Source organism: Ammospiza caudacuta, chromosome 2, assembly GCF_027887145.1.
Source record: "Ammospiza caudacuta isolate bAmmCau1 chromosome 2, bAmmCau1.pri, whole genome shotgun sequence".
Taxonomy (NCBI): Eukaryota; Metazoa; Chordata; class Aves; order Passeriformes; family Passerellidae; genus Ammospiza; species Ammospiza caudacuta.
This window is the reverse complement of record NC_080594.1, coordinates 112,732,430-112,758,279: the sequence shown is the minus strand read 5'-3', so window position 1 is coordinate 112,758,279 and position 25,850 is coordinate 112,732,430. Positions and strand designations below refer to the sequence as shown.

The 25,850-nt window shown below is 36.2% G+C and overlaps 1 protein-coding gene across 1 annotated transcript in view; it reads left to right on the top strand.

Annotated features, from left to right (window-relative positions):
• Nucleotides 1-22,679, top strand: part of RPGR (retinitis pigmentosa GTPase regulator) — a 38,109-nt gene extending 15,430 nt beyond the window's left edge. The window contains exons 7-16 of the mRNA XM_058824690.1: nt 4,964-5,122; nt 12,319-12,474; nt 12,984-13,108; nt 14,248-14,427; nt 15,308-15,470; nt 16,800-16,906; nt 18,582-18,647; nt 19,240-19,284; nt 19,630-21,531; nt 21,682-22,679. Of these exons, the coding sequence (XP_058680673.1) occupies nt 4,964-5,122; nt 12,319-12,474; nt 12,984-13,108; nt 14,248-14,427; nt 15,308-15,470; nt 16,800-16,906; nt 18,582-18,647; nt 19,240-19,284; nt 19,630-21,531; nt 21,682-22,128 (3,350 nt within the window). The 3' untranslated portion in view covers nt 22,129-22,679. The remainder of the gene's footprint in view (nt 1-4,963; nt 5,123-12,318; nt 12,475-12,983; nt 13,109-14,247; nt 14,428-15,307; nt 15,471-16,799; nt 16,907-18,581; nt 18,648-19,239; nt 19,285-19,629; nt 21,532-21,681) is intronic.
• The last annotated feature ends 3,171 nt before the right edge of the window (nt 22,680-25,850 follow it).

The following is a 25,850-nucleotide window of genomic DNA, read 5'->3' as shown; positions in this document are numbered from 1 at the left end:
GGTCTTAAATGTAAGTTTTGAAATAATTTAAACTGGCAGTATGTGATAGAGGAGAAGCAATGCTGCAGTGAGCTGTTGCCTGATCTCCAAACCAAACCAAACCAAACCAAACCAAACCAAACCAAACCAAACCAAACCAAACCACCTCCCTATTGCTTTCCACCTCTCTCTTCCCAGCTCTCCATTGGTTTCCAAAGTGAAGATTCCACTCACCTTTTAATAATGCCAGTATGGATGAATGATCAGCCAGTATTGATGGCATTATGTATGAGCAGCTATGAATTCCTCTCAGCCATATAGATTTACATTATTAAACTTTACTGTTTGGTCCCCTTAGAGTAATTAAAGATTTCAAAGGATCAATAGTTTTGATTGTAAAGCTTTTAATGGGTACCCAGGAGCTATTCCATCAGATACCTTTCCCAGATTACTTGATAAATGTTACTTTTCCACATACAATATCTTTATTGCTCTCTGAGAACATGCTGTTAACAGAATGAGAGCTTGCTACAGTGCACAAATATTAATTAGGTGTTAGGCTGGTAGTGTGCAACTTTTTATTACAAATGCTTTATTACAGTAAATGAATTAAGTGTCTGGGACTGATCAGGACCTCAGCATCTGTTAGGAAAAACACAGCTTCCTGGACTCAGAATAAATGGGGGAAAAAAAGATGCTTGCTTCAAGGATGTAGTAGTAATGTGTGCATCTCTGCCTTTGAGCCAAGGGCTGAAGTTCCAGGAGTGCAGCAGGGTGTCACAAAAGTTCTTATTAGTAGAAGGGTTGAGGAGAAACATCTGAGATTAAAGAGAGAACAGTGTGTGCCAAGTGCCCTAAGGAAGTGGAAACTTTTGATGGAAGGGGATAAGAAAAAAGGCTTAGAGTTGTACCTGGCTAAGAAAAATGGAGCTTCTTAAAATATTGATAGGAAGAATGAACGGGTTATCACCTGTAAAAATGAGGAGTTGGTGAACCTATTACTACTTAAACAGGCCTGAGTATGAGGTCGAAAATCTTAATTTTTAGCCTTAATATCTACAAGTCCTGCATGAATTCAGTCTATGTCACTGAAGCTACTGACACACATGTGGTCTTGTTCGTGGTGAAAGCATAAATTTTTTTAGTACTTTCCTTGGTCCCCTTGCCATCAGTTTTATTTGACTGATACTTCAGCTGCCATAAAAATTTAATATTGGGCATCCAAGTACTTTTGCAGAATCGATCTTCTGTTGCACTGCTGTCAGTGTGTATCTACACAGTGTTTAAAAATTAGCTTTATGCATTTTTTCTGAGTATACCATAGTCACAGGATGTGTTACTTACCAGTTATTACAATACTGTAGAATTACCACATTTTGATTTTTAAACATGAAATAATACACTCTCTTTAATAGTGTAACATACTTGCAGGATTTCAAACTTGGTAGATGCTGTCAGACTGAACTGATAAACATGGCACCATATGGCTCCCTTTCTTAATATGTTTATGTTTGACATAAGGTGTGTGCTGGCTGAAAAACCTGTTGGGAACACAGACATATCTGGGTTAAAACTAAAAGGTGGCTCATGAGGACACTAGGAAACATAGTGTGGACACAGAGTGCCCTCTCCAGGGCAGGATGTTCATTAATAAGAGAGTATTGGATAAAAAAGTGGTAAAGCATAGATGCCAGCTTTTTTTTTCCTTTTAAAATGAAGTTCTTATTTTTTTTGACATTGCTGGGTTTTAGACTTTTTTTTTAGTAGACTTTTAACTTTAAGGTGGTTAACTGCTATAAAGACAAGAGCAATGCCTCTTATAGTTCCAAAAAGTGATGTCACCCTTCTTCCTTCTGCTTTTAGAAGGCTTTCTTTGCAGACAATTAAATGCTGAACATGTGTCACCTGTATTCTGCCATGTACACGTGGACTCCACTGATGCCAAAGTGGTTGTAGAATAGAAGAACAGAATAAATCTTGAATATTTTAAACAAAAAACCCCACCTTCTGGAATTTAGACTATGAACATGCACAGGCAATGGCTAACTCAATTCCATATGCAAATTAGGAAGTAGTCTGATTAATCAGTTCATATTTGAAAGATGATTGTTTGCTCCCTTTCCCTCTCCTTTGCGCTTGTCAAAGAGTTCCACTGAAAAGAAGTTCTTAGTCTGTAGCTTCCAGCTCTCTTCAGGATTTTTTCAGTGTGTTTTCTTTCCTTCCTTTTTGCAGGCTTTGGACATTGTGTCCCAGTGTCAGGGTTTTGCCTCAGGCAAATCAACAAGAGAAATAAACTGTTGGGAGAGTGTAGCAACAATTTTGAGCACTTATACAGATCTTTATTTGACTCTCCTTTGATCACACACTCAGGAGGGGACAGTTTTTCAGGAAGCATTAAGCTTGGCAAGCATGTACAGCTCATTTGTCCACTGCAGGAGATGGAGAGCAGGAAAAGCTGATGTATCTCACCACTGCTTGGCTTCTACAGCAGAATTAGATGTGTGGAGACAGAAAGGAATTGAATATATTAGACCCCTTCTGGTGTTTCCCCTGCCTGAATTGTAACTGTAATCAAGGTCAAGATAGATTCTTACTGAGAAGATATCTTTTCATAAAGAGTTTTGCAGGTTCCTTGAATTCTTTTTTTAAATATATTTTGTCATTATTTTTAAGGATTGGTTTAAGAATCATTCATGCCACAAATACTACCATGCTCTGAATTTCAGTGTTTGAGACAGTTTTAACCAATTTGATTTTAATAGATATTTCTTTTCTTTTTCTTCTTAATTTATTCAAGAAACGTTAGAATTATCCAAGTCTTTTGTCCACTCATTTTTGTCCCTCATTTTCCACCAGCCAGATCTCTTATCTATGCACTCAAATGCACATTTCCCTTTGAGGGACATTTTCCATTCATTTGTCCATTTTCTCGATGTGCTCCTTTGATTTTAAGTTTAGTGATACAGAAAATCACATTAGGGAAAGTTCAACGTGTGAGAGTGTGACTCATATGAGAGGAACAAATTAAATAACCAGGTTTTGTTGTGAACAGAGTGTCCTTAAAATTCAGGTGTACTCCACACAGTACATCATGTCCTCAGCATGCAGATGCACTCAAAATTTATCTGGGTTTGACTGGGTTCTGTTCATGCTTGATTGCTATTTTTCATAGTTTTTAGACCACTATTTGCCTAAAAGGGATGTGTAATGTATTCAAAAATTGCTTTGGTAAATGGGTTTATCTTTGTTAGCTGGATTATTAAGTGGAAAAAATGTAATAAACTTGATGAGTTTGGGAGGCTTGGCCATTTGAATCTCTAATCCTCTTAATTAGATAATGATTGGATTAATTTTTTCAGTGCAATAGTGTTTAAGAAGAACTGCTGGTCTCTTCAAAGAGAACTGCACAAGTAGTTATCTCCCAAGTGCTTTTGGGTTTTTTTAAACTTGTTTTTAGAAATATATGGCTGATCTAAGAGTACTGAAAAAATACTTACCTTCCAAAAAACACAGGATTCTTTTTGTTGCTTTTTTTTTTCTTTCCACTTAGGATGCTTAAAATCTCTTTTTGTCAGCAGAATGTTTTGGTTACAGAAAACCTCACATTGCAGTTGATTTTTATCTTTTTAATTGGGCCACTGTTTTAGAACAGAAAATTGGTGCTGATGCAAATAACAGCAAAGTATTTCTGCATATAGATATAAGAACAAAATCAGAATTAAAACAGGAAATCAAACTGAACAGAGAAGCTTAAGTTCATAGGTTTAAAATGTAATGAAATGTGCTTTTTGCAGCTGAGGTAATTTGCTGGTTCTTAAGAAGCACAGAAAGATTGAAATGACTGCAAAAAATTCTTAGAAAAGAGGTGTAGAAGAATGTAAGAGAGCCTTGAGGAGATGAGGCTGAGGGGGAATCTCATCCCTGTCTGCAGGGAGGGTCAGGGCATGGACCAGGTTCTGCTCCATGGTGCCCAGCAGTGGGACAGGAGAAATGGGCAGGAACTGATGGCCAGGAAGTTCCACCTGACCACAAGGAAGAATTCCTTCACTGTGCAGTGACTGAGCACTGGGACAGACACCCAGAGATGGTGTGGAGCCTCCCTCACTGGAGATATTCCAGAAATGTCTGGACACAATCCTGTGCCATGTGCTTAAGGATAACCCTGCTTGAGCGGGTTGATTTTCCATCAAAATTCTACACAAAATTATTTTCTGTTTCAGTTCAGATTCTTACAAGCAATTCGTCATTTAACTTAAATATTGATTACAGAGGGAATTACCACCTTTCAGAAGCAGGATGCACGTGGTTTTGTTTTTCCTGTGACTACATTCATTGCAGGCTAAATAATGTGATTTGGAATTTGTAAGGGACTCAGATCTAGCACCTTTGTGTCCCATCAAAGCAGAGTGAGGGTGAGGGGCTTGGAGCAGAAACCCTGTGAGGAACAGCTGAGGGAGCTGGGGATGTTTAACCTGGAGAAAAGAAGACTCAGGGGTGACCTTATCACTCTCCACAGCTCCCTCCAAGGTGCCTGTGCTCAGGTGGGGTTGGTCTCTTTCTCCAGGCAGCACTGACAGAACCAGAGGACACAGTCTTGAGCTGTGCCAAGGTAAATATAGGTTGGATATTAGGAAAAAGTTTTTTACAGAAAGGGTAATAAAGTTCTGGAATTGTCTGCCTGGGGAGGTGGTGGAGTCACCATCCCTGGATGTGTTTAAAAAAAGACTGAATGTGGCACTGGGTGCCAGGGTTTAGTTGAGGTGTTAGGGCTGGGTTGGTCTCAATGATCTTGAAGGTCTCTTCCAACCTGGTCAATTCTGTGAATTCTGTGCTTTTCACAGCTGTTTGGGCATTATACAAATATGTATACTGTAATGTTCATGCATTTTTCTGTCTTTATAATTTGTGTCTGCAGCAGTCTTGACAACCCATTCTTGCTCCTGAGTGTGTGCTAGAAACCATAATTTGTTCTGTATTTTCACAGGAGATGGTGAGCTCTATACTTTTGGAGAAGCTGTGAATGGGAAACTGGGATTATTCCCTGAACAGCTGAAGAACAATAGAGTCCCACAGCCTGTACTGGGAATTATGGAAAAGGTTAATAAGGTTGCTTGTGGTGGAGAACACACTGTGGTGCTGACAGGTATGCAATTTAACTGGCTCTTCTTACAGCCCTGTAATTTAAACTCCATTCACTCTAAAGAATTTACATCCCACTGAAGTGCTGGATGCTGTTCCTAGCTGGAGGGCCATTGTACACCAAGCAGGTAGAAAACCATGCACCACCCAGCTAAGGCAGGCCTGTGCTGCACTGCCCATGTCCCTTGGCTACAGGATGGACTTGGCCAGGTGATTTTAACGGAGGGGCTAACAGACAGCTCCTGGTTGACACCACTTGCCTGTCCTTGCTTTATCTGGAACTTCAGCAATGTGAATGTCCTTTTTATTCAGTATAAAATGCTGAAGTTATCAGTATAAATGATGTGTAGAGTGGTTTTGTGTATAAGAAAATACTGTAAGAGCTCAAACTGAGGTAGCCTTCCATGGATAGGATCTGCAGAGTGTGCTGGGGTCCTTTTCAATTCCACATAGGTCGGGACTCCCAGCCTCTGAAGGGACAGAAGGTTATTCATCCTGTCTTCTTTTCCTTATAGTCTTACCTCCAATAAATAACATTTTAAGAGAACTTTACATAGGCTGAGTGCCTTTTTTACTGGAATTGTAATAAGGCAGCACCACCTGGTGCAACACAGATGATTGATGTTTTTTTTCCTCTAAGGAGCTTGAAATTATTATTGCAGTGAGAGGGAAATTCTAGAGGAAAGCTTCCATTCTGTAGTAAATTTAAATGCTCTTGAATATTTAGGAAGGTATGTAGGAAGTCACTTTTCAAGTAGCTTCACTATCTACTGCATGCCTGAATGGATTAAATATCTCTTATTGTGATACAGAATTTGCTTGTGCCTTTGAGCAGAATCTTTAGCATAAATATGAAACCAGTACAGACATTTGACATATTGTGCAGGTTATGAAAATCAGCAAATACAAATGTTACATATTAATTCACAGGGCCACATATATAGTACTTGGAAAATGCTGTGTGTTACTGAACTGTTAAATGGTTGTCTGCCAGTGGTGACTGAGCTTTTCCAAGGCATTCATGCAAAGCAGTGCCAGCCATTTCTTTCCACAAATCCTATCCTGACCTAGAGTGGTGTAGAAGCAGGAAAGGTAAGTTTGACTTTGCCTGAAGATAGTTCAAAAAATAGCAGCTTTAGCTTGTAATGAATATAATATGTGTAAAACTGAATAGCTTACGATTTTTCTTCTGCCAAAATAAAAAAGCTGCAAAACCAAGATATATTTAGATATATAACCAAGATATATATATTAGATATATAGATACCAGTCCTTAAATCTGTATTCTAATCTGTATTCTCTGTGGTTGTCTCTTGACAATCTTGTGGTGTGCATTCAAGGTTATGTAGCCAAACTTTCTAAATATAAACTGAAAATCTAACTGAGGGATATTGTGAGTGGTGTTGTGCTGCAAGCCATTGGAAAGAGTAAAAGGGGAAGTGAAATGCTGGGAAAGATTATGTAGTGAGTCAAGCTGCAGGATTCTGGCTAGTTTAAAATTCCTTTGGGAAAACTATAAAGAGGAAATAGCAGTAGCTAATTCAGGAAGGAATATAAACATTTGTCTACATTTCAATGCCTTTGTCTCCCTTCTTCCACCAAGATACAGTCTTACCCTGACAGGATGAACTTGGCCATTCTGTGTCACAAAATAAATTTATTTATGTGAAATCAGATTATCATTATTAGTGAGAAAATGGCCATAAATTTGGGACCAACAAATGCATAAATCATAGCATTATTTTATGAGTTATAAAGTGAAGTTTTGTAGAAAGAATTTGATTATCATCATTGATTATTTTTTTAACCATAAATCTGAATTCAACCAGTAGATATTTTGATTTTATGGTGTTTCATGTGATAAAAATAATCATTATAACCAATGACTGTTATAGAGATTTAGAAGAAAGGTACAGACCTGGATGCCATCATCATTGTAGTGAAATCTGTACTAGAGCTAGAACAAAGAGGGAAATATAAATGCCATAGAAAAATGCAGTGAAAAACATACTGTAATAAATATGCATATATGTAAGATTTGCTTGCTTATGAAAATAAATTCTTTGTTAGAATAAGTAAGAAATTCAGTGCTGGCTGAGCTGGCAGTTGATGATCAAAGTGTTGAGTGCCAGAGGACCTAGTTGAGTCATAAAAAAGAGGAAAACTATATCCTCCAACAAAATACATTTCCTGAAGATTAATAGTTGTGATAAGAGTGAAAAATCAAATAGATGTTTTTTAATGTGATTCAGCTGTTATTAAAAAAGTGACAAATGTGAACTTCTGACTAAGACACTTTGAGTGAAACAGTAGAGAATAGTGGCGATGTTGTATCAAATGAAAGATACTTCGTCAGAAGTGTTAACACAGAGAACATTTTCTGACTCACAGCAAAATTTGAGCAAAAAGTTGTGAAAAGAGGTAGATACAGGTACTAAAAATTTTAAGAGACTGTGACATACTTACATTAATGGCTTTGCACCAGAAACTTCACTTGAAATTGGTCCTAAATTACATCTTGAGGTGAAGTGGTGTGACCAGAAACAGAGAATTCTGATGAGATATCTTCAAAGAGGGGCAGAAATTTACACTTCTTTTAAGCTCATTTTCATAAATTAAGAAAGTAATACAATTTTGAAGAAACTCTGAATTTCAAGTGTCATCCTCCATGAAAATGGGTGCTGCTTGCCTTTATTAACACAATATGTACTGGTGTGGTTCTCATCCTTTCAGGATGTGACATTTCAGTCTCAGGAAATGAGAATTGACTGTGTGACTATTGAATATTCCCTTGATTCATCTATCTCATTTGACATAGCAAAAACACAAGAGAAAATGTCCTATGGAAAAACTCTTGCTCATCTTGGCTCATTTCTCAACATCATTTCTATTTAGAGTTTATCAAATTATAAGAAAGCATAATTCAGTTATCTTAGAGAGTATACGGAAAGTTTCTTCCTGACTTTCATGTGTAATTAGTCTATTCCAAAGCACTTCATATGTTTTTGGTTTTTTTTTTTTGTGACTGTTGTCTATAGTATTGGCAATTTTGTGTGGTGAGAACCACTGTTATCTGGGTTTTTAAGTAAAGGTACTGCTTGGAATCTCTACAAGCATCAGAGTAAAAGGTAGAAAGCATATATTAAAATAATTCTTTGGGTTTTTTTCCTCTGAAATTCTAAAATGAGAAACTCAATTATTTTTTCCCAGAAAATAAGAATTAAATTGTCAAGAGCAATAATTTAAGGAAAAGCCCAATTTTTAAAAGATTAGTTTTAGAAATATTGAGTATGGTATTGGAAACCATCATCTTTACAAACTCTATTGTTACCTCTGCCTTTAATATTTGCAATTGTTCTAGAAAATAAGCAGAATTGCATTTAAAAATTCTATCATGCAAAATCTTGATAGCACAAAGCTTTTCACTTCATGGCAGTCTGTCAGCGAGTCTGAGAAGATCCTGTCCTCATCTCAGATTCATTCACTCAGAGACTGAGAATTGCACCAGGTTCCCCCAATGCCTGCAGGTACTTCCTGCTGCAAATGAAAGCTGTTGGTGTCATCACTTTCAAATTAAATATGGGTGAGCAGCAATCCCAATTTGTGTGCTTTTTTCAATAAGGTGTTTTAAAAGGTAGAAAAATAATGAATCTGAATCTAGAAATTGGAAAAGAAGAAACAGATTATTTGGAGTGGCCTTAATCTCTTGCAGTTTTTTCCGATGAGGACAGATCCTCTGGGAATAATTTTTTCTATAGAAGGATATATTACTTCCTTTCATTCTCTGAAAGGAAGGAAAGCAAAGATAGCTCTTCAAAGGAAAAAGTGAAGCAGACCTTGGAGAATAAAATGTTTGACATAAGAACATTAATGCGTTAATATGTAAAATGTTGGATTTTTCATCTTCTGTTTCAAGGTCTTTTAAAAAGAAAAGAAAGCCAAGGCACCCTTTTGAAAGGGGACAAAAAGGATGAAAAAACTCTACCTTTTCCTGTCAGAACTCACAATTCATACCATATAGGATTATTAGATTTTTCAAACTGTTCTTAAGTCTGTATACTATTTATACTGAAATCCCCAAATCCAGCTACTAATTCTGAATTAATGAACATTGTGTTGACAGTTGATTTTTTTACAGTAACATTTTTCAGCATAAGCTGTTTAAAAATAAAGCTATTGTGAGAGTGAATAGTTCATTGGAATAATAGTCATAGTAAAAATAATAAGAATAATGGTGATGTTCAAGGGGATTGAATTTGGACAGGCCATCAGGATGATTAGAGGGATGCAGCACCTCCCCTGTGAGGAAAGGCTGAGAGAACTGGGGTTGTTCTGCCTGGAAAAGAGAAGGTTCTGGGCTGATCTAATGGCTTCCAGCCTTCCAGTACTTGAACAGAGCCTACAAGAAATAATAGAGAGGGATTATTTACAAGAGCCTGGACTGATAGGACAAGGGGGAATGGCTTCAAATTGACAGAGAGCAGGTTTAGGTTGGTTATTAGGAATAAATTCTTTACTGTGAGAGTGTTGAGGCCCTGGCACAGGTTGCCCAGAGAAGTTGTGGATGTCCCATCCCTGTGTTCAAGGCCAGGCTGGATGAGAGCAACCTGGTCTAATGGAAAGTATCCCTGCCCATTGCATGATGTTGGAGCCAGATAATCTTTAATGTCTCTTCTAACCCAAACCATTCTATGTTACTATGATATAAGCTTACCTGTCTGCTACCTTTTTAGTTCTGTGGATTTTTAGCTTCATCTGTAGCCTTAGATACATAGCAGGGAATGCATGATTCTGAAAAACATTCTTTGAGCCCCTACAGTTCTGTCAGCAAATGGCATGTTGTAAAAAATAATATGGAAGCTATAAAGCTTTTTGCCTAGGAGTGTTTTATTGATAGTGCAAATGATCACAGAGATTACAAAAGATGCCTGCAAAGATGGAAGATAGCACAGCTACAGGGAAATATCCCCTTTCTTCCAAAAAGAGGACTAGGAAGTAAAGAAGCAGCTCTTCCAGCACTCAGGTGCTGGAGGTCACTTGGAACAGCAAAGCCATTGTCTTCTGTGCATCCTCTGCAACCATTTCTCTTTATCCTTCAAGGGCCCTCTCCTGGGCCGCTGCTGTGCTCAGAATGATGAAATTCACCCCTGCCATTTTATCAAGTGTGTGAGGTTGCTTTTCCATACTCTCCTCTTTCCATGCGTTTATAAGGACAGATGGGAGGAAATACCTCATTTCTACTGAAGGGGGTTGTTAGTGAGGTGTGACCCCACTTCTGCACCAGAGTGGTGAATCATTTAAGAAAGGTGCAAGGTTTTTTTCTTCCTCTACCCTGATAATTCACTAAAAAGCAAATTTAGGATGAGCACATTTAGGTGCCACTGGTCCATAAGGGCAGCAGAAGAAATTCTTCATCATATAAAGGCACTCTAACCTGGCTTGGGATTGGCCTTTTTCCTCATTTTCAGTAGAAACACAGGAAAGAAAAAATTCCCTGCACTTTTAAAGTTAACATTTGAGAACATCTCCCTCTCAACAAAAATGCAGAAGACTTTGCATGTTTGATGCTAGGATTAAAGAAAAAAAAAAAACTTTTAGTTCATTCAAAGTAATTATGTTAATCAGATAAAGCCATGTAGTTAAAATATCTGCCAGTTTACAAAGAATTGTTTAAAGAAATTAAGTACTTCTAAACAGAATTTTTTGAATCAGTCATCCTGAGAAAACAGTTTACTAAAATAAAGACGAGACTTTTGTTTGCTTAGAGAAAGCTCCTGTCTTTCAGGAGCTTTCAGATGTAGTTTCTTGATTATTATGCAGGAAGTCTAAATATTATAGGAAAATTCTTGCTACTTCTTTTACTTTATAAAGCTCCCAAGAAGGTTTTACTGTCTTGCACTAAAATTTCCAGCAGAGGGAGCTTTACCATTACATTTAGTAAAATAAACCAGATTTGCTCAATACTTTTTGTCTACAATTTATAAAAAATTTGAGACCATTGTGCTTTTTTTTGTTTATGGTGTGAATTCATGACATCTTATTATGGAACAATTTATAAGGAACAGAAATGAAAATACTTTCCTAGAAAGAACATTTCCATATGTAGTGATACTATTTCATCACAGTTCCTTTGAAGTTGGAAAGTTCTTTTAACTTAACATAGAATATTTTTTGTCAATTCATAATCTTTTTCATTTTTTCATAATAATTTTTCAAGTGCTTTGAGTAGGAATTCTCTCACTTTTCCTTTGTTGCCTACACGCAAAAGAAAAACAGGCAGGAAATGAAATTCTAGGAAAACTTCTCCTTTTTTTCCCAAAGAACTTCTCAGTTCAAGCATGACCTCATCAAGATTTCCAAGCTTCACAATCTTCCCCTGTAGTCATGGAGTGCCAAGGGTGGACACACCAGGAATCTTTATTGCTTTGGAGAAGCTCTCATTCTTTTTCCTGGCACACACAGTCCATTAAACAGACAAAATATAAATGTGGAAAGATGATTATTCTGTCACAAGATAGCACAATTATAGTGTTCTCTGTATTTATTGCAGGACTGATTTGGTAGCTGAGCAGAATACTGAAACCAATTCTCTTACTGTTGCAGTCTCTTCTCACATACAAATTATGAGGTCTTGTCTGTTGTATTTAGGGCCATACAGTGTTCATGGAGCTAATGAGTAATTAAAATAAGGCTATTGTGAAAATGCATATAAATGTATAAACATTTAGTCTTTAATTTATTGCAGTATGTAAGTTCCCATACAATTTTTAAATTTTTGTTTTGTGTACATATGATCCATGGATTGTTTTGCACTGATGTTAAAAAACATATCACACATTGAACCATTTACAATTCTTTTCTTTGTATACTTCAGTGCTTCAATTCCTGTTTTTAAATTTTGTTGTATGTTAATAATTGATAAATTAATTGACTAGTTGTCACATTTTTAATTGATTAAACATTTTTTTGAATGATGTTTATGTCATTCCATCTGGAGAATAGAATTTAGGCTATTATATAAATATATGTATAAATTATATACTACATATAATTATTTATAAATAATATAGTTATATAATAAATAATATAACAAATAATATAATAGTATAATACATTATATAATTATATAATAAATAAATACGTGTATAAATAATATATGTATCAGCATATTTGATGTTAACTTTGTCTGTATATTTTCAGAGACAGATGTTTACACTTTTGGACTTGGACAGTATGGGCAACTGGGACATGGAACTTTTGTGTTTGAAAGTTCAGTACCAAAGCCTGTGAAACACTTGAAGAGGCATAAAATTTGCAACATTGCATGTGGGGAAAACCACACTGCTGTGATAGCAGGTATGGGAGTGCAAAATTCTGGAACCACTTCTAGAACTCTCTATTATGCTGTAAAAGCTTTCCTTATACAATGAGCAGACATATCCATTACTGGTTCTAAGGGTGAAATGAGCCAGTGAGAAAGGTGACTTCAACAGGAATTTCTGACTCACAGCCATGCCATGCATAACTCTGGATCTCTTGGGCAATTATAACCTCCTAATTATGCCTTGCTAACAAATATTCTTGTTTAGAAGCCATTGTTTTTCTGTATAGTTTAAATTTTATTATTATTAGTTGGTGTGGGTTTTTTTACAAATTGTCTAGACCAACATCTCAGACAGTACTTTGTCTGAAAACATGCATATTTTTTAATAATATTCATCTGTTGAAGATCTAAAAATAATTGTTCAGATTTTGCTTTGGGAAGGGAAATATTTCTTACTTTCATAGCCTGTTACTTTATGATGGTTCTGTCCTGGTTTTCTATTGAATCTTTGTTTTAACATCCTTTTTATTCCCACATGCAGAGAATGGCCTGATGTTTACTTTTGGAGATGGACGACATGGCAAGTTAGGATTTGGAGAAGAGAGTTTTACAAATCTGTTTGATCCCACTCTGTGTTACAATTTCTTGAAGTTCACAGTCCTTTTGGTAAAACCTTTGCTCATTCCTCTCAGACATCATAATATTTATCTTTTTATGAAACAGATTATTAATGAGAGTGGAAATATCATTATAGAATTATTTCTTTCTATAACATTTAAATAGTAGACAACAGAAACTGAAGGAAAGAGGATATTTTACATGCTTATCACAGTGTTCATTTAGTTTAGAATGTCTTTGACTTGGGCTTGACATACAGATTCATCTTCAGGGTTTTATTCAGTACTCTTGTGCTATGGTGTTTTGGTCTTCAGAGCTGTGGTAGCTCATAAACTGAATTATTTATTACTCCTGGATAGTTGGAAGTATGGGAAAATTTATATATTTTCTGTAAACACGAGAGAGTAATATTTTAAATTTTGACTATTTTTGTACAGTGGGATATTTTTAAACCTCAAGAAAATTTGAGTTTGTTTTTTTTTAAATCCAAACTGGACAGGAAAGCAAGAATAGTAGTTTTTTTGAGAATTGTGTAAGGGAAGTTGTTTTCATCAGCTTCTTGAGGTGTGGAGGAAATGTCAGAGAATTGTCAGCATCAAAAATGTTAACATGACTCAAGATTGAAAAAAATTTGCAACAGAAGTTTATTGATCACTTCTGTTTGTTTACTGGAATTAGAGGTGAAGGAAGTTTTATTGGAAGCAGTGAGTGTTTTAAACTTTCTAAAAAGTGAAACCTCTCATCTTTATATAATAATATTGTGTCTACTGGAGGATGTTGAATTTATTTTACATTTTGCTGATTTTGTAAAAAAATAAAACATGTAGGTTTGAAACTATCAGTATTGCTTTCAAGTGACTTTTATCAACATAAATAGCTAATGTCTCTTGAAAATCAGTGGAAACATATTTGCTATATTTTATATAAAAATGTGATTGTCCTGTCTTCTGTTCAGTACAAATACATTGTGTTTAACTAAGAAGAAGTGAACATAGATCACTAATCATTAATAAACGTAATTAAGTACTTTTATCTTGGTGTAATTTGGAACTAAATTTGAAGCCAATTGCTATGTCTTACTTCTACTACATTTCTTTCTTATCATCTAAGTCCCTAGACATGACTGTAAGAAAAGTGCATCCTTGATACTTGCAAATGAACTAATCAGACCTTTTTTTGAGCTGTAGGTTGCTTGTGGGGGTTGTCACATGCTGGTTTTTGCTGCTCCAAGGCCTAAAGGATCTGAAATAGCCTTGGAAGATTTGTATGAGCCTCGTTTGACTGCTGCTGCCTCTCAAAGCAGAGGGGACTTTGTGCTGGCAAATACTTTGCAGTTATCAGCAGCACGAATGCGGCGTCGAGAGAGGGTAAGCTCAGAGGTATTCAGAGTTGCAATACTTCTTTCAGGAATCAAAACCACTTTAAAAGCTAAATCACAGCATGTGCCAAGCAGTTAAATATATCTTCTTAAACTAAGGGTTTAATTTTATTGTATAATATGAAAAACAGATATTTACCCTGGTCCCAAAAATTGATGCAGGAGGAAAAAAGTGTTAGGCGGATTTTGCTTAATTATTTCTGTGAAGGAGATTCAAATTGGATTTGTAATTTTTTTTTTTTATTAAAAATGTAGAACCTGTTCCTTTGCATTTTATAAACTTAGAAATATTTTTTGAAAAATAGCAAGAACCTGACTCTTTCACTGTTCCCTCTGAATCCTTTAATATGTTAACAATTTCATAATTTATAAAATATCAAAGGAGAACATTAGATGTAGCTACTTAAAATATTGCTTTCTGCTCTTATATCTCCACTACACATTCCAGGTGATTTCCTTAAATATCACAATGAATTGGATCATTTCCTCACTTACCTGAGAACTAACTGTACCAAAACATGAATTTATTCTATAAAAATGCATTGATGTTGTGGATTAAATACCTTGATGTTATTTGAGAGATTAGATTTTCATTTTAGATAAAAAGAAAAACTTCTTTTTCTCATTTGTTTGTATTTTAGGATTACTTGAAATCATTCCATAGAGATGATCTTAAAAATCTCCTTATGTACCTGTCCACTTTCTAGGACTATAAATAATTAAAATTTTAAAATATATTTGTTTCTGCTTATTAAGTTGCAACACTGTATCCCAAGCTAACAGCAAATACCACTGATTAGTCTGAGAGATTGCTTACATTTTGTTCTTCTAGCTTTTTTCTCAATTTATTGTTTTTCAATCTCCTAAAGGAAAGGTCACCAGAGCAGTTTGCTCGAATGGCACAAACTCTGCCTGCAATGGGGAAAAGCTTCTTAAAATCTTCATTGCCTGTGGCAAGCAACACCAGCCCATTCTGGTTTTCTGCAAGTCATCCTAAAGCTGAATCTGGGAGGAATGGAGACCATGAGAAAGGTGAAGTGCCCCCACATCTTGCTGCTGTTTTCTGATAAGAATGACTTGACTCAAAATTCATAAACAAATGTGCAGTTTGAACCTGAAAGAAGGTTTAGATTCAGTCTTACCTCAGGACAGTCTGGCAGCATACAGGCATGAAAGCAGAGAAATGCAGACAAAAATTGCCTCACACTGTTCATGTTTGCAAAACAAGTTTAAAGATTAAGAGGAGGCTTGAGTGAAAGAAAAACAATTTGTTGATTGTACCTGTGGTTCCTTAAGCCTTTAGAAATAAGATTCACAAAAATACTGTAAGAACATTAACTACTTATTTTGTTTTCACACACACACAAAAAAAGGAATTACAGAAAAAAAAGAAGTTAGGAACAATGTTAAGGACACAGGTAAGCCTACAAGGAACTTGGATAAGAAAACATAAGAAAAGAGGTCTAATAATTCTTACAGGACCTTTCTTCTTCACTTGGAAATGCAGAAGTACTCTTCACTCTTTGTTATCTAAGATAATAAGGATTTGTAATATTCCAGCTGATGGAAAAGTCTGGATAACCATAATAGAGTACTGGACTTTGGCAGATTCTCTAGAGCAGTTCTGGACTTGTCTGGCATCCTGGGCCTGTGTGATTTCCTAGAAAGAACAATGCTGAAGAGTGCAGGATGCAAAGCTTCTGTGTAACTGTTAGTTCAGATTTACTGGACAGCCAAATCTAATTTGAAAGTAATTCATTCATAGAATGAAGATGGTTATTTTTAAATCTGCCAGCATGTCCCGTAGCATTTCTGGTTCCAGGAAAGCAATGCAGTGAAATTTCAATTTCTTTTGGAGTTTTCTTAGACCTAAAACCTCAGGTTTTGTGCTGTACAAAATGGTCATAGACCTGATGAGCTTAATGATTTAGGGACATTTTTATAATGCTGCATGAAACTCACTGTCTCTCCATCTATAACACAGATAAGGTGCAATGGATATAACACAACTGCAGCTACTTTGGTCTAATTGCTACACTATTATTAAAAAGATTATCCAAAAGAATCTCTTTCCCAGGTAATATTTAGGCTTTTAACGCCTGCAGAAATGGTCAGAGATCTACAGTGCACTGTACCACTGTGCAACTCACCAGATTGCTGAGCTCCCTCTGTTGTTAATGATGAAAGGAGATGGAAGTGGTTTTGCTGTGTCTTGGGCTGGGGGAGTGAAGAATCTGAGGATTTCAGTTCTATGTTACTAAAATAGGAATAATCTCTATTTTATAAGAGTGGGGTGTTCTGTTTGCTGTACAGTGCTTGTTCCTGTGACATTTGTTTATTTACCCCTGTTTTACCTTGTAGAAAATAATCATCAAAATGATAAACCTAGTGAAGACTCTTCAGAACAAGATTCAGATAATGAAAATATCGACAGAAACCTTGGGGATACAACTGACATCCTAAATATGGTAATATATTCCAGTAATGGATCTATAATTCAGTAATTTTTTGCAGGGGAAGACAAAGAAACTGAATTGTGTTCCAGGTTCTAATGCAGAATTCCTGACTACCAGAAGATCATATGTGACACACATCATACTGATATACTGTTAGATGAGCATGCATTTTGTATCATCATCACCCAATGCTAAAATATGTTTTAATCTTCAAAGTAGTGTTGTGACATGAAGCAGTCCAAGTAGTGCAATGCCTCCCCATGCTTTAGCTCTGGAAATCAGAAAGGAAAGGAAAAGGATGCTGGAGGCCACATGGTGATCTCTATCTCTGACCTTGCTTTTCTTGATGATTTCTAACAGAGAAATGCAGGAAATGAAGCAGAAGAGCATCTTTTCCTGTTTGAGAAAAGGTTTTTTAATACAGGTGGATCATATTAAAGGGAAGGCCAAAATCCAGACATTTTTATTATTTGGTGATCCCCCAGCTTGTTCCTACATATTTCTTTTATTTAAAAAACATGTTCACCTTATCACTTGTACAACTTTCCAAAACATTTTGTTCTCTCAGCAGAAGGAACATGTCCTGGCCTTAATGCAGCCACAGTTATGCTGGAGGGATTGAACATCTACAGGAATTATTGTTTGTTTGCATTTAAAAGTACTTAGTAATTTACATTATAAAACTTCATTTTTATTTACAAGAAAAAAATGTGATCAGATCCAATGCACAGCATGGCCTCCATTAATTTACTGAAGCATTATTTGCATGTTACACACTTTATGTGCTAGACTTCCTTCTCCTTTTCAGTTTTATACCTGTCCTGAATCAATTTTAAAACATGTAAAAAATTTTAAACATAAATTTGTAAAAAAGCCTATCAGGAAAACTTGCCAAAATACAAGATAAATGGTTCCTCTTCTTGGATCTGAATGAAAACAATCTGCTACAGCATAGTTTTTTTCAATTTTCCTAGACTGTGGCAACATACATCTTATTGATACATGTGACAAGAGGAGGAACAACCTTTAATGTTATATTGATGATACAAATTATTGAGAGTCTGAAACCAGAACTCTTCATGCTTACTGTGTTGAAAAAGAATATAGTTAAACCATGAGCAGTTAACAATCAACAGCAAACAATATTATTATATTGTCATTTGGAATATATGGCAAGGGATGAGCAAAATTTCATTATATATTCCCACTTAGTAGTATTTTTTGTTGCCTTTTGGTTTCTTGCTTTATGTGGAAGAGATAAAAGCATTAGATTCCAAGGAAAAATTCTGCTGTGCAACATTTCTTTGAAGATGTTCTTTCAAGGCTGTGGTGCCAAACTGGATGTGGAGTTTAAGTTTGTGATGATAATGAGGTACGGTTCTATTTGTAACCTCACAGGGAAGGTGAGGTTATATGGGCTGGAAGGTGGATCTCAAACATGTCTGTAGTGTTCCATCTCTACAGGCAGTTTAGGTGTTGACATTTATTCACCACACTCTTTTTAAGCAGTAAATGATGGTGTGGAAGTGAAATAGCTGAGCTGAATGATCATACAGGTTTGTCTCACCCTGACTGTGCATAATATTAAAATATTCATAAACTAGCTCTGTTTAGTAAAACTGGGCTTTGATGCTGCTTTCTGTATTAAATATATTTATTTTTTTAATAGAGATCTTATTTTTTGCAGACACATGCAATGAAGCTGAATCCTGGTGACTGGTCCTTAAAATTATCACCGCTCCAAAAACAGAAGGTACTGTAACTAATTACATATTTTATATTGATACTGATGTTTAAAAATCTGCAATTCTTGTATTGTCCTACTACTTCATTATTTTGCTTTGAGTTTTTAAAAAGTCAGGCAAATTTTATAGACCTCCTCTTGCTAATTTTCTGAATATCCATGACCTAAAATTCTAAGAAGCTGCATGAAGGCAGAGAGAATTTGGGGAGGCACCTAGAACTCCACATATCCAGTGCAGTTTAAGAGTGTAATATTTCACTATTTTAAGAAGCTAGAGGTTATTGTATACACCCTGTAACTTCATGTGGTAACATAAATTTCTACTGGTTTGTTGCTAAGAAAATATTTTGGGACACAGTGTAAATAAAGATTTTATTTACAGATATTCACCATGAAGTATATTTAAAGAAGCAATAATACTGGTCTTAATTATGAAATTAAAGTACTTTGTAGTACTTTATATTTCACTCCTAAAATGATCCCAGCTTTTCAGCACTTTGTTATATTTCATTACAATTTTATTTTAGATTTTTAAATTCATAATTTGTTAAATAAGTGTAAAATTTAAAGCAGAAATACAACATATTTTAAAACTTCTTAGAAAGGGCATAACAGTGAGTGCATCAGATTTCCAAAGGAGGAAGATGTAAGAGAACTGTATGAATTTCCTTCTGCTTGCACAGCCTCATGCATTGCCCCTGCTCTGGTTTATGGGATGTGGCACTGGCTGCACAGTTCCTGCTGCATTTCCTTGGGTAGTGGGGAAGATGTAGCACTACACTGATCATTACCAGGATGTTGCATTTCTAATATGTGCACTTGTAAATTCATTTCATGTGAAATACTCTACCTTTTATGCTGTCTTTTCGTCCCCTCTCACAAATTGTTTCTTTTCTTGTTCAGATGCTTTTGTAACCTTTTTCTTTTGCTGCCATTTGTCTTTAATGCTTGTTTTCTTTCTTTTTAATTTTCTGCTTCTCATGTGGAATAGAAGAACAATAAAAATGTGAAACTGAAAAGAGATGGTAAGGGTGGGCTGAAAAACAAGGATTCTGATTCCACAAAGGAGGGCTCAAAATTAGAGTCTGGCTCTTTACAAAAGCAGTCTTCACTTTCAGAGTCAACTGGACAAGATTTAGAAAAGAGTAGTGCCTCTGTAGGGAAGCCTGTGGCCAGAAAAAGTATAAAGAAGGGTAAATCTGAGCATGCACAAAGTGATAGTACTTTGAAAAGCAGTGCTCAAGAAATTACTGAGGACAAAAGCATATTAGTGAAAAGGGAAAAAGAGTGTGTGGAAAATCCTGAATTTTTCAGAGAGGATGCAAGATATAATCTTCCCAGTGAAAATCAAATTCTGACTGAAAAAATAAATTCTTCCAATAAAAAGCCAAAAGCTGTTAAATCTAAGCAGTCCCTTAAAATAGAGGTACTTCCTTCTGCTCCCAGGGATCAGCCCCAGGCTGAATCATTAATTGTACAAGAATACAATCCTGTTAAAAAGCAAGGGAGTCAAAAAACAGCAGATAGTCAAAACAAACTAAAGGATGGTGTTGAAAAATCTGACAAGTATGAAAGAATGAATGTCACAGGAGAAGAAAGTAGTGCAGAACAGAAGGAGCATCATAAAAAAAAGCATCAGTTTTTGAAACAAGTATCTGTAACTTCATCATCTTCATCATCATCTTCAACTGAGGAAAGTATTAATGATCTCCAAAAATATATACTTAAGGAAGAGGCCTTCTATGAACACAGAGTTGTGCAGAGGGCAAGGAGGACAGTGACACATCTGGACTCAGAAAAAGACAGTGAGATTGAGGAGATGCAAGCTACAAACAATGAGAAAGAACGTGTAGAACAGACTGATTTAAAAAGCCTGAATGAGGAAGAAACAAGCTCTGATGATAAACCTGATGAAGACAGGCTAGTAGAAATTAAGAATGAGGAGGAATCTGATCAGGAGCAGGAGAATGAAAGCAGTGAAAAGGGTGAAAGTGAGAAAGAAAAACTGGATGAAACAATTGACAGTGAAGGTAAATTAGGGGAGGAAGAAGAGAGTGAGGTTAACAAAGACGGAGATGAGGTTTCAGTAGAAAAAGATGAAGAGGGAAAAGATAATGAGGAAGAAAATGAACAAGAAGAATCACAAGCTGAAAGAGAAAGTGGGAATGAGGGTACAGAGGAGAATGAGGAGCTCAGCCAGCAAGATGGCAAAGAGCAAAGAGATGAGCAAGGCAGGTTGGTGGAGGAAGAAGAAATGGTGAGCGAGGGAGAAAAGGAGGATATGGAGGAGAAGTATGAGAAAGAGGAAGGCACTGAAAAAGACAAAGAACAGGTTAAAAGTGAGAGAAGAGATGAGAGTGAGGAAGGAGGGGAAGATACAGAGGAAGGGGAAGAAAAAGAGGTAGAGGCAGAAGAGGAAGGAGAAGATGAAAAGGAAGATGAAGAAGAAAAAGAAAGGGAAAATGAAAAAGACAAAGAGGGTGAAGAGGAGGAGTTGGGAGAATCATTGGCATGGAAGGAAGAAGAGGTATCTGAAGAAGAGCAGGTTGAGGAAGATGCAAATACAAAAACTAAGGAAGTGGGTGAGGATGGAATGGAAGAAGGAAAAGATGGGGAGGATGAAGTGGAAGAAGGAAAAGATGAGGAGGATGAAGTGGAAGAGGAAAGAGGAGATGAGAAAGAGGAAGGAGCAGAGGCAGAAGCAGAAGGGGACAAGGGGGAAGAAGATGAAAAGGAAGAAGAGGAGGGGGAAAATGAAGAGAAAGGGGAAGATAAAGAGGGAGAAGGAGTGGAAGAAGATGAGGGAGTAGGAGAGGAAGAAGAGAGTGTTGGGGAAGATGAGGGAAAAGAGGGAGTGGATGAAGAAGAGGAAGATGAGGAGGAAGCAGAAGGAGTGGAAGAAGGGGGAGATGAGGAAACAAGAGAGGAAGAAGAAGAGGTAGAGGAGGGGGAAGAGGCAGGACAGGAAGAAGGAGAAGAAGAAGGAGAAGGGGAAGAGGAGGAAGAGGGTGAGGAGGAAGAAGAAAAAGAGGAAGAGGGTGAGGAGGAAGAGGAAGAGGGTGAAGAGGAAGAAGAAGAGGGGGAAGAGGGTGAGGAGGAAGAAGAAGAAGAGGGGGAAGAAGAAAAAGGGGAAGAGGGTGAGGAGGAAGAAGAAGGGGAAGAGGGAGAGGAGGGAGAAGATGAAGAGGAAGAGGGAGAAGAAGGAGATGAGGAGGAAGGGGATTTAGGAGAGGAGGAAGAAGAGGATGAGGGAGAAGATGAGGATGAGGAGGAAGAAGAAGAGGAAAAAGCAAAAGATGAAAGGAAAAATTATAGTAGTAAACTTCCAGAAAAGAAAAGCAAACCCAGGAAGTCAGAAAAGACAGGAAGTGCTGCTTTACCAAACAGCTCTAAACAAAATGTGAAATCCAAACGTCATGTAGCAAATGGTTTACATAATCCAGAACAATTTTGGAACAATGTGCTACCTCATTATTTAACACTAAAGTAGCATAGACTACTGTAGATGAATTTTAAGCCTATTCAGGAAACAGATCAATTTTTATTACTTGAAGGAATCTTTTCATGAAATCAAAGCAAACTGTTATGCATATAATTTAAGTGCCAATGTCTTGAAAAAGACTGAAGAAAATGTTTGGATTCAGGATACTTTTATGAGAGAAATCATACTTTATTGATACAATCATTTTCACAATCATGTTTATCATGTATGATATATGAAACATTAATTGCTGAGGAGGTAAATTGCGTTCGCCTCTTAATCAAAGTGTAATATGCTGACAAATCAATTATACATTGTAACAGTGTAATCTTTGCCTTTGAATCAGCAACACACCAATATTACTAGCAGGGCAGTTTACTGATAATGTGCCTTACTTGAAGGGAGTTTCAGTAAATAAACAAAGGTACATATTTAAAAATTTTGGTATCACTCTGTTGTAATTGAGTGACAATACAAAGCAACACACTCCATTTTCAGAAGGCTTCAAAGCTGTTTTTATTATAGCATGCATGCTTTTTATACATTCTTACAAAACTCCTAAGTTTACACTTTACTCATTGGTCATGAGAGACAAACAAAGTGCTTATTGGAATAGGCAGTTGTAGGTTTCTCTTGTTTATCCTTCTTTCTTTCTTGGTTTCTATGTCAACAACCTTGGTAGAAAATTCTTTCAGGGGTAAACATGGATCCTTTTGTCAAACTTCTCTCTGGCTCTCTGTAAAACTTCTTCCACATCACTCCATAATTTATTCCCCCTACTTTTATTCTGTTCATACATTGGTAAAATGTTCAAGGACCTAAATTAAAGAAAGGACAAGTTGCCAAATTTACATGGGTCAGCGGATGGTAATGGAAATGCAGGCCTGGGTAAGTGATGGCCTGGGACTTTCCAAGGGCCTTAAGGCTGACTTCTTATTTGCTGTCAGCACATAATTCTGTGCAAAAAGGCACACACAGATCTCAGAATCTGGCCTAGATAACTTTAGAGTACAGGGATAATTTTTTGAATATCACACTTGTTTGTTTGATAGAACTAAGAATTTGAAATACACACTTCTAAAACATTTTTTTATTTGTTTATACTGTGCAATACACAAAGGATTGTATATCTGCCTACAAAAGACTACATTACATAAGTCCTCTAACTCTGAGGTATTCTAGGAGGGGGAATATATGTTGTTGCTGTGTGAAACACATATGTTTCCAGGATCAGAGCCAAAACTTCTCCTCATTGGAGAATATTTATGGTTTTTAAAAACCCTATCTGTAATCTCCAAAAAGAGGCAAATCAACAAGCCAGATGGAATAGTAAAGAAAGTGGTAAGTCTGATTTTTTTAAAGACAAAGTTAATACTTTCAGAATTTCCTTAAAATACACAAACAAATTTTGCAAATTATTTTTGTAATATAATGCATCACTCTTTCAACCATTAGAGACTGAACTGGCAAATGAAGACATAGGGACTCATGCAGAATTGTTACTTGAATATTACGCCAATGGGGGGGGGTCTCAGAAATTTTTGCAAACAGATCTCAATATTGACATTTTCTAGAAAAATAGTTGTTTAAGCCATACTTGTAAATGAGGAGAGAAGAAGAAGGGAATCAAAATGAGTAAATGTCATTCAATAAAAGCATGAATGGAATCAATACTTATGTTGATATTATGAAACATTTTATTATTGTCCTGTAAGATGCTGGCATTAAACAATCTTTGACACGATGTCTCCAGAATTTACTTTCTACAAAGCCTGTAGTAGATCAGTAGTTTGCCAGTAAATCCTAGTCTAGGTCCAACCTTCCTGCCTCACTCACCCCTTCCACATGCTGCATTTGAAGGTAAGATCACTTCAGGTGTGCTGTGCCTAACTACAGCAAAATGTTACCCCAGTGACTGAATTTTTCCCTGTGACATTTGTTTCAAACTTTGGAATTTTCTGGAGCACATTGTCTTGACATCAGCATGTGTCTTTGGAGCAGGGTAAGTATCCTCATATTCTGTTAGAGAATATTTAATCAGTTTAATGCCCTTCCCAATATCTCTCTAACAATGGAGTCATTGGATATTTTGCCAGTGTGCTGTGCTATCACAATTCCTCTGAAAACACTTCCCCTTGAAACTAAGTGGAACTGTGATGTATTATTTTATCTTTCTTAGAAAGATTAGGATGTTACTGTAATTAAACTTAGTAAGTTTAGTAGTATTGAAAAGTATTTTTATAGGCCTAAAACTGGGTTTCTTAGATATGACATCTACTTCTTCGTGGTTCTAGAATTCATCATTGGAGCAAAACTGGGCTGTGAAAAACAAAACAACACTGTTTTTTCTAGTAAAAAATATTTCCTAGAGAGAAAGAGAGAAAAAAAAAAGAGAGCATTTTAAAGCAAGTGATTTCCAATTCCACATAGGAATGGCCCTTCATTTACTGTTTGGTTGCAGCATTTAATGTAAATTCTTAGGAAAATGAGGACTATTTGTTTTTTCTCTCTTAGCATATGCTGATAGCAGAAAGCTTTCCAAGAAAGTGAAGGAAGCCAGCTTATGGTCATCTTCTCTTCTTTGTTTTGTCTAGATTAAAATTCACTGATTTGAGAACTGTTTTTATGTAGTTTTGTGGATCATTCCTGTGGTGGGGAAAAGCAGAGCTTTGCTCCAGCACTTCTAAGGGTTTTCCACAGGCTCGTTATATAAATTGGGCTCTCTGCCACCATTTCTGGGCTTTCAGGGGACTTTGAAACTTCATTAGCATAATGAGTGGAATTTCATTCAGTTTGACTCATTCTGGTTTATGAAGTTTGCTACTTGTGGTTTTCTGAAAATTCAGTATATCCTTGGTATTTATTGTGGCATACAAAGAGATTTATATGCAGTACTGAAGAAACATGGCAGAAATAGTTCTGATTAGTTTTTAATAGAGAAAAGAAATCCTGCATTAGAGAGAGAAAACAACAGACAATTGCCCAGACCAAAGATCTATCCATCTCTTTTCTACCAGTGGCTGCTGGTGAGTACCTGGGAAAAAAAAAAATTCGAATATTGGGTAGCCCAAACATGTAGTGTTACTTCACCCCTGTAAACATTCAGTATAATGAATATATTCATCATTTTCAATAATTTGTAGTTTAGCAGATACATGTATTACTTTTAACATCCATTTTCTTCACACAAATTTCTTTCAATCAATTTTTAGCCTGTTTAGCATGTTTTGGAAAATAATTCTTAGATTTCTTTACACATTGTTTGGAGAAGTAACTCCTCTTTTTAATTTGCATCATTTGATGTCTTTGTATTCCTGTACTAGAAAAAAGAGCACTTATTCCTTCTTCATTATTTATTCCCTAATGACCATCACGTGGAAAAAGTGTTCAATTCTGTGGTTTAAATCAAGAATAAGTGGTTTATTGATTTATTAATTACAGTTAACCAGCAATCAATCACCTACATGTTTAATTCAAGAGCAGCAACACTGGACATCCTCAAAGTGTTAATAACCACGTGGAAATTTCAGGGCATCCCCTGCAGCTCATCTCAAAATTTTAATCCCCTGCACAGTCTCACAGAGATTCCCTGAATTACAGATGCTGCTTTTTACTGTGTGTATGGAATACAAACACCTCTGGCACTTTCGAGGGTGAGCTGCAGATCTGCTGCTGCCTCACAGCTCTGCTTAGAGCTGAGGGTGTTCTGGGTGACCTTGGAATATTCTGTA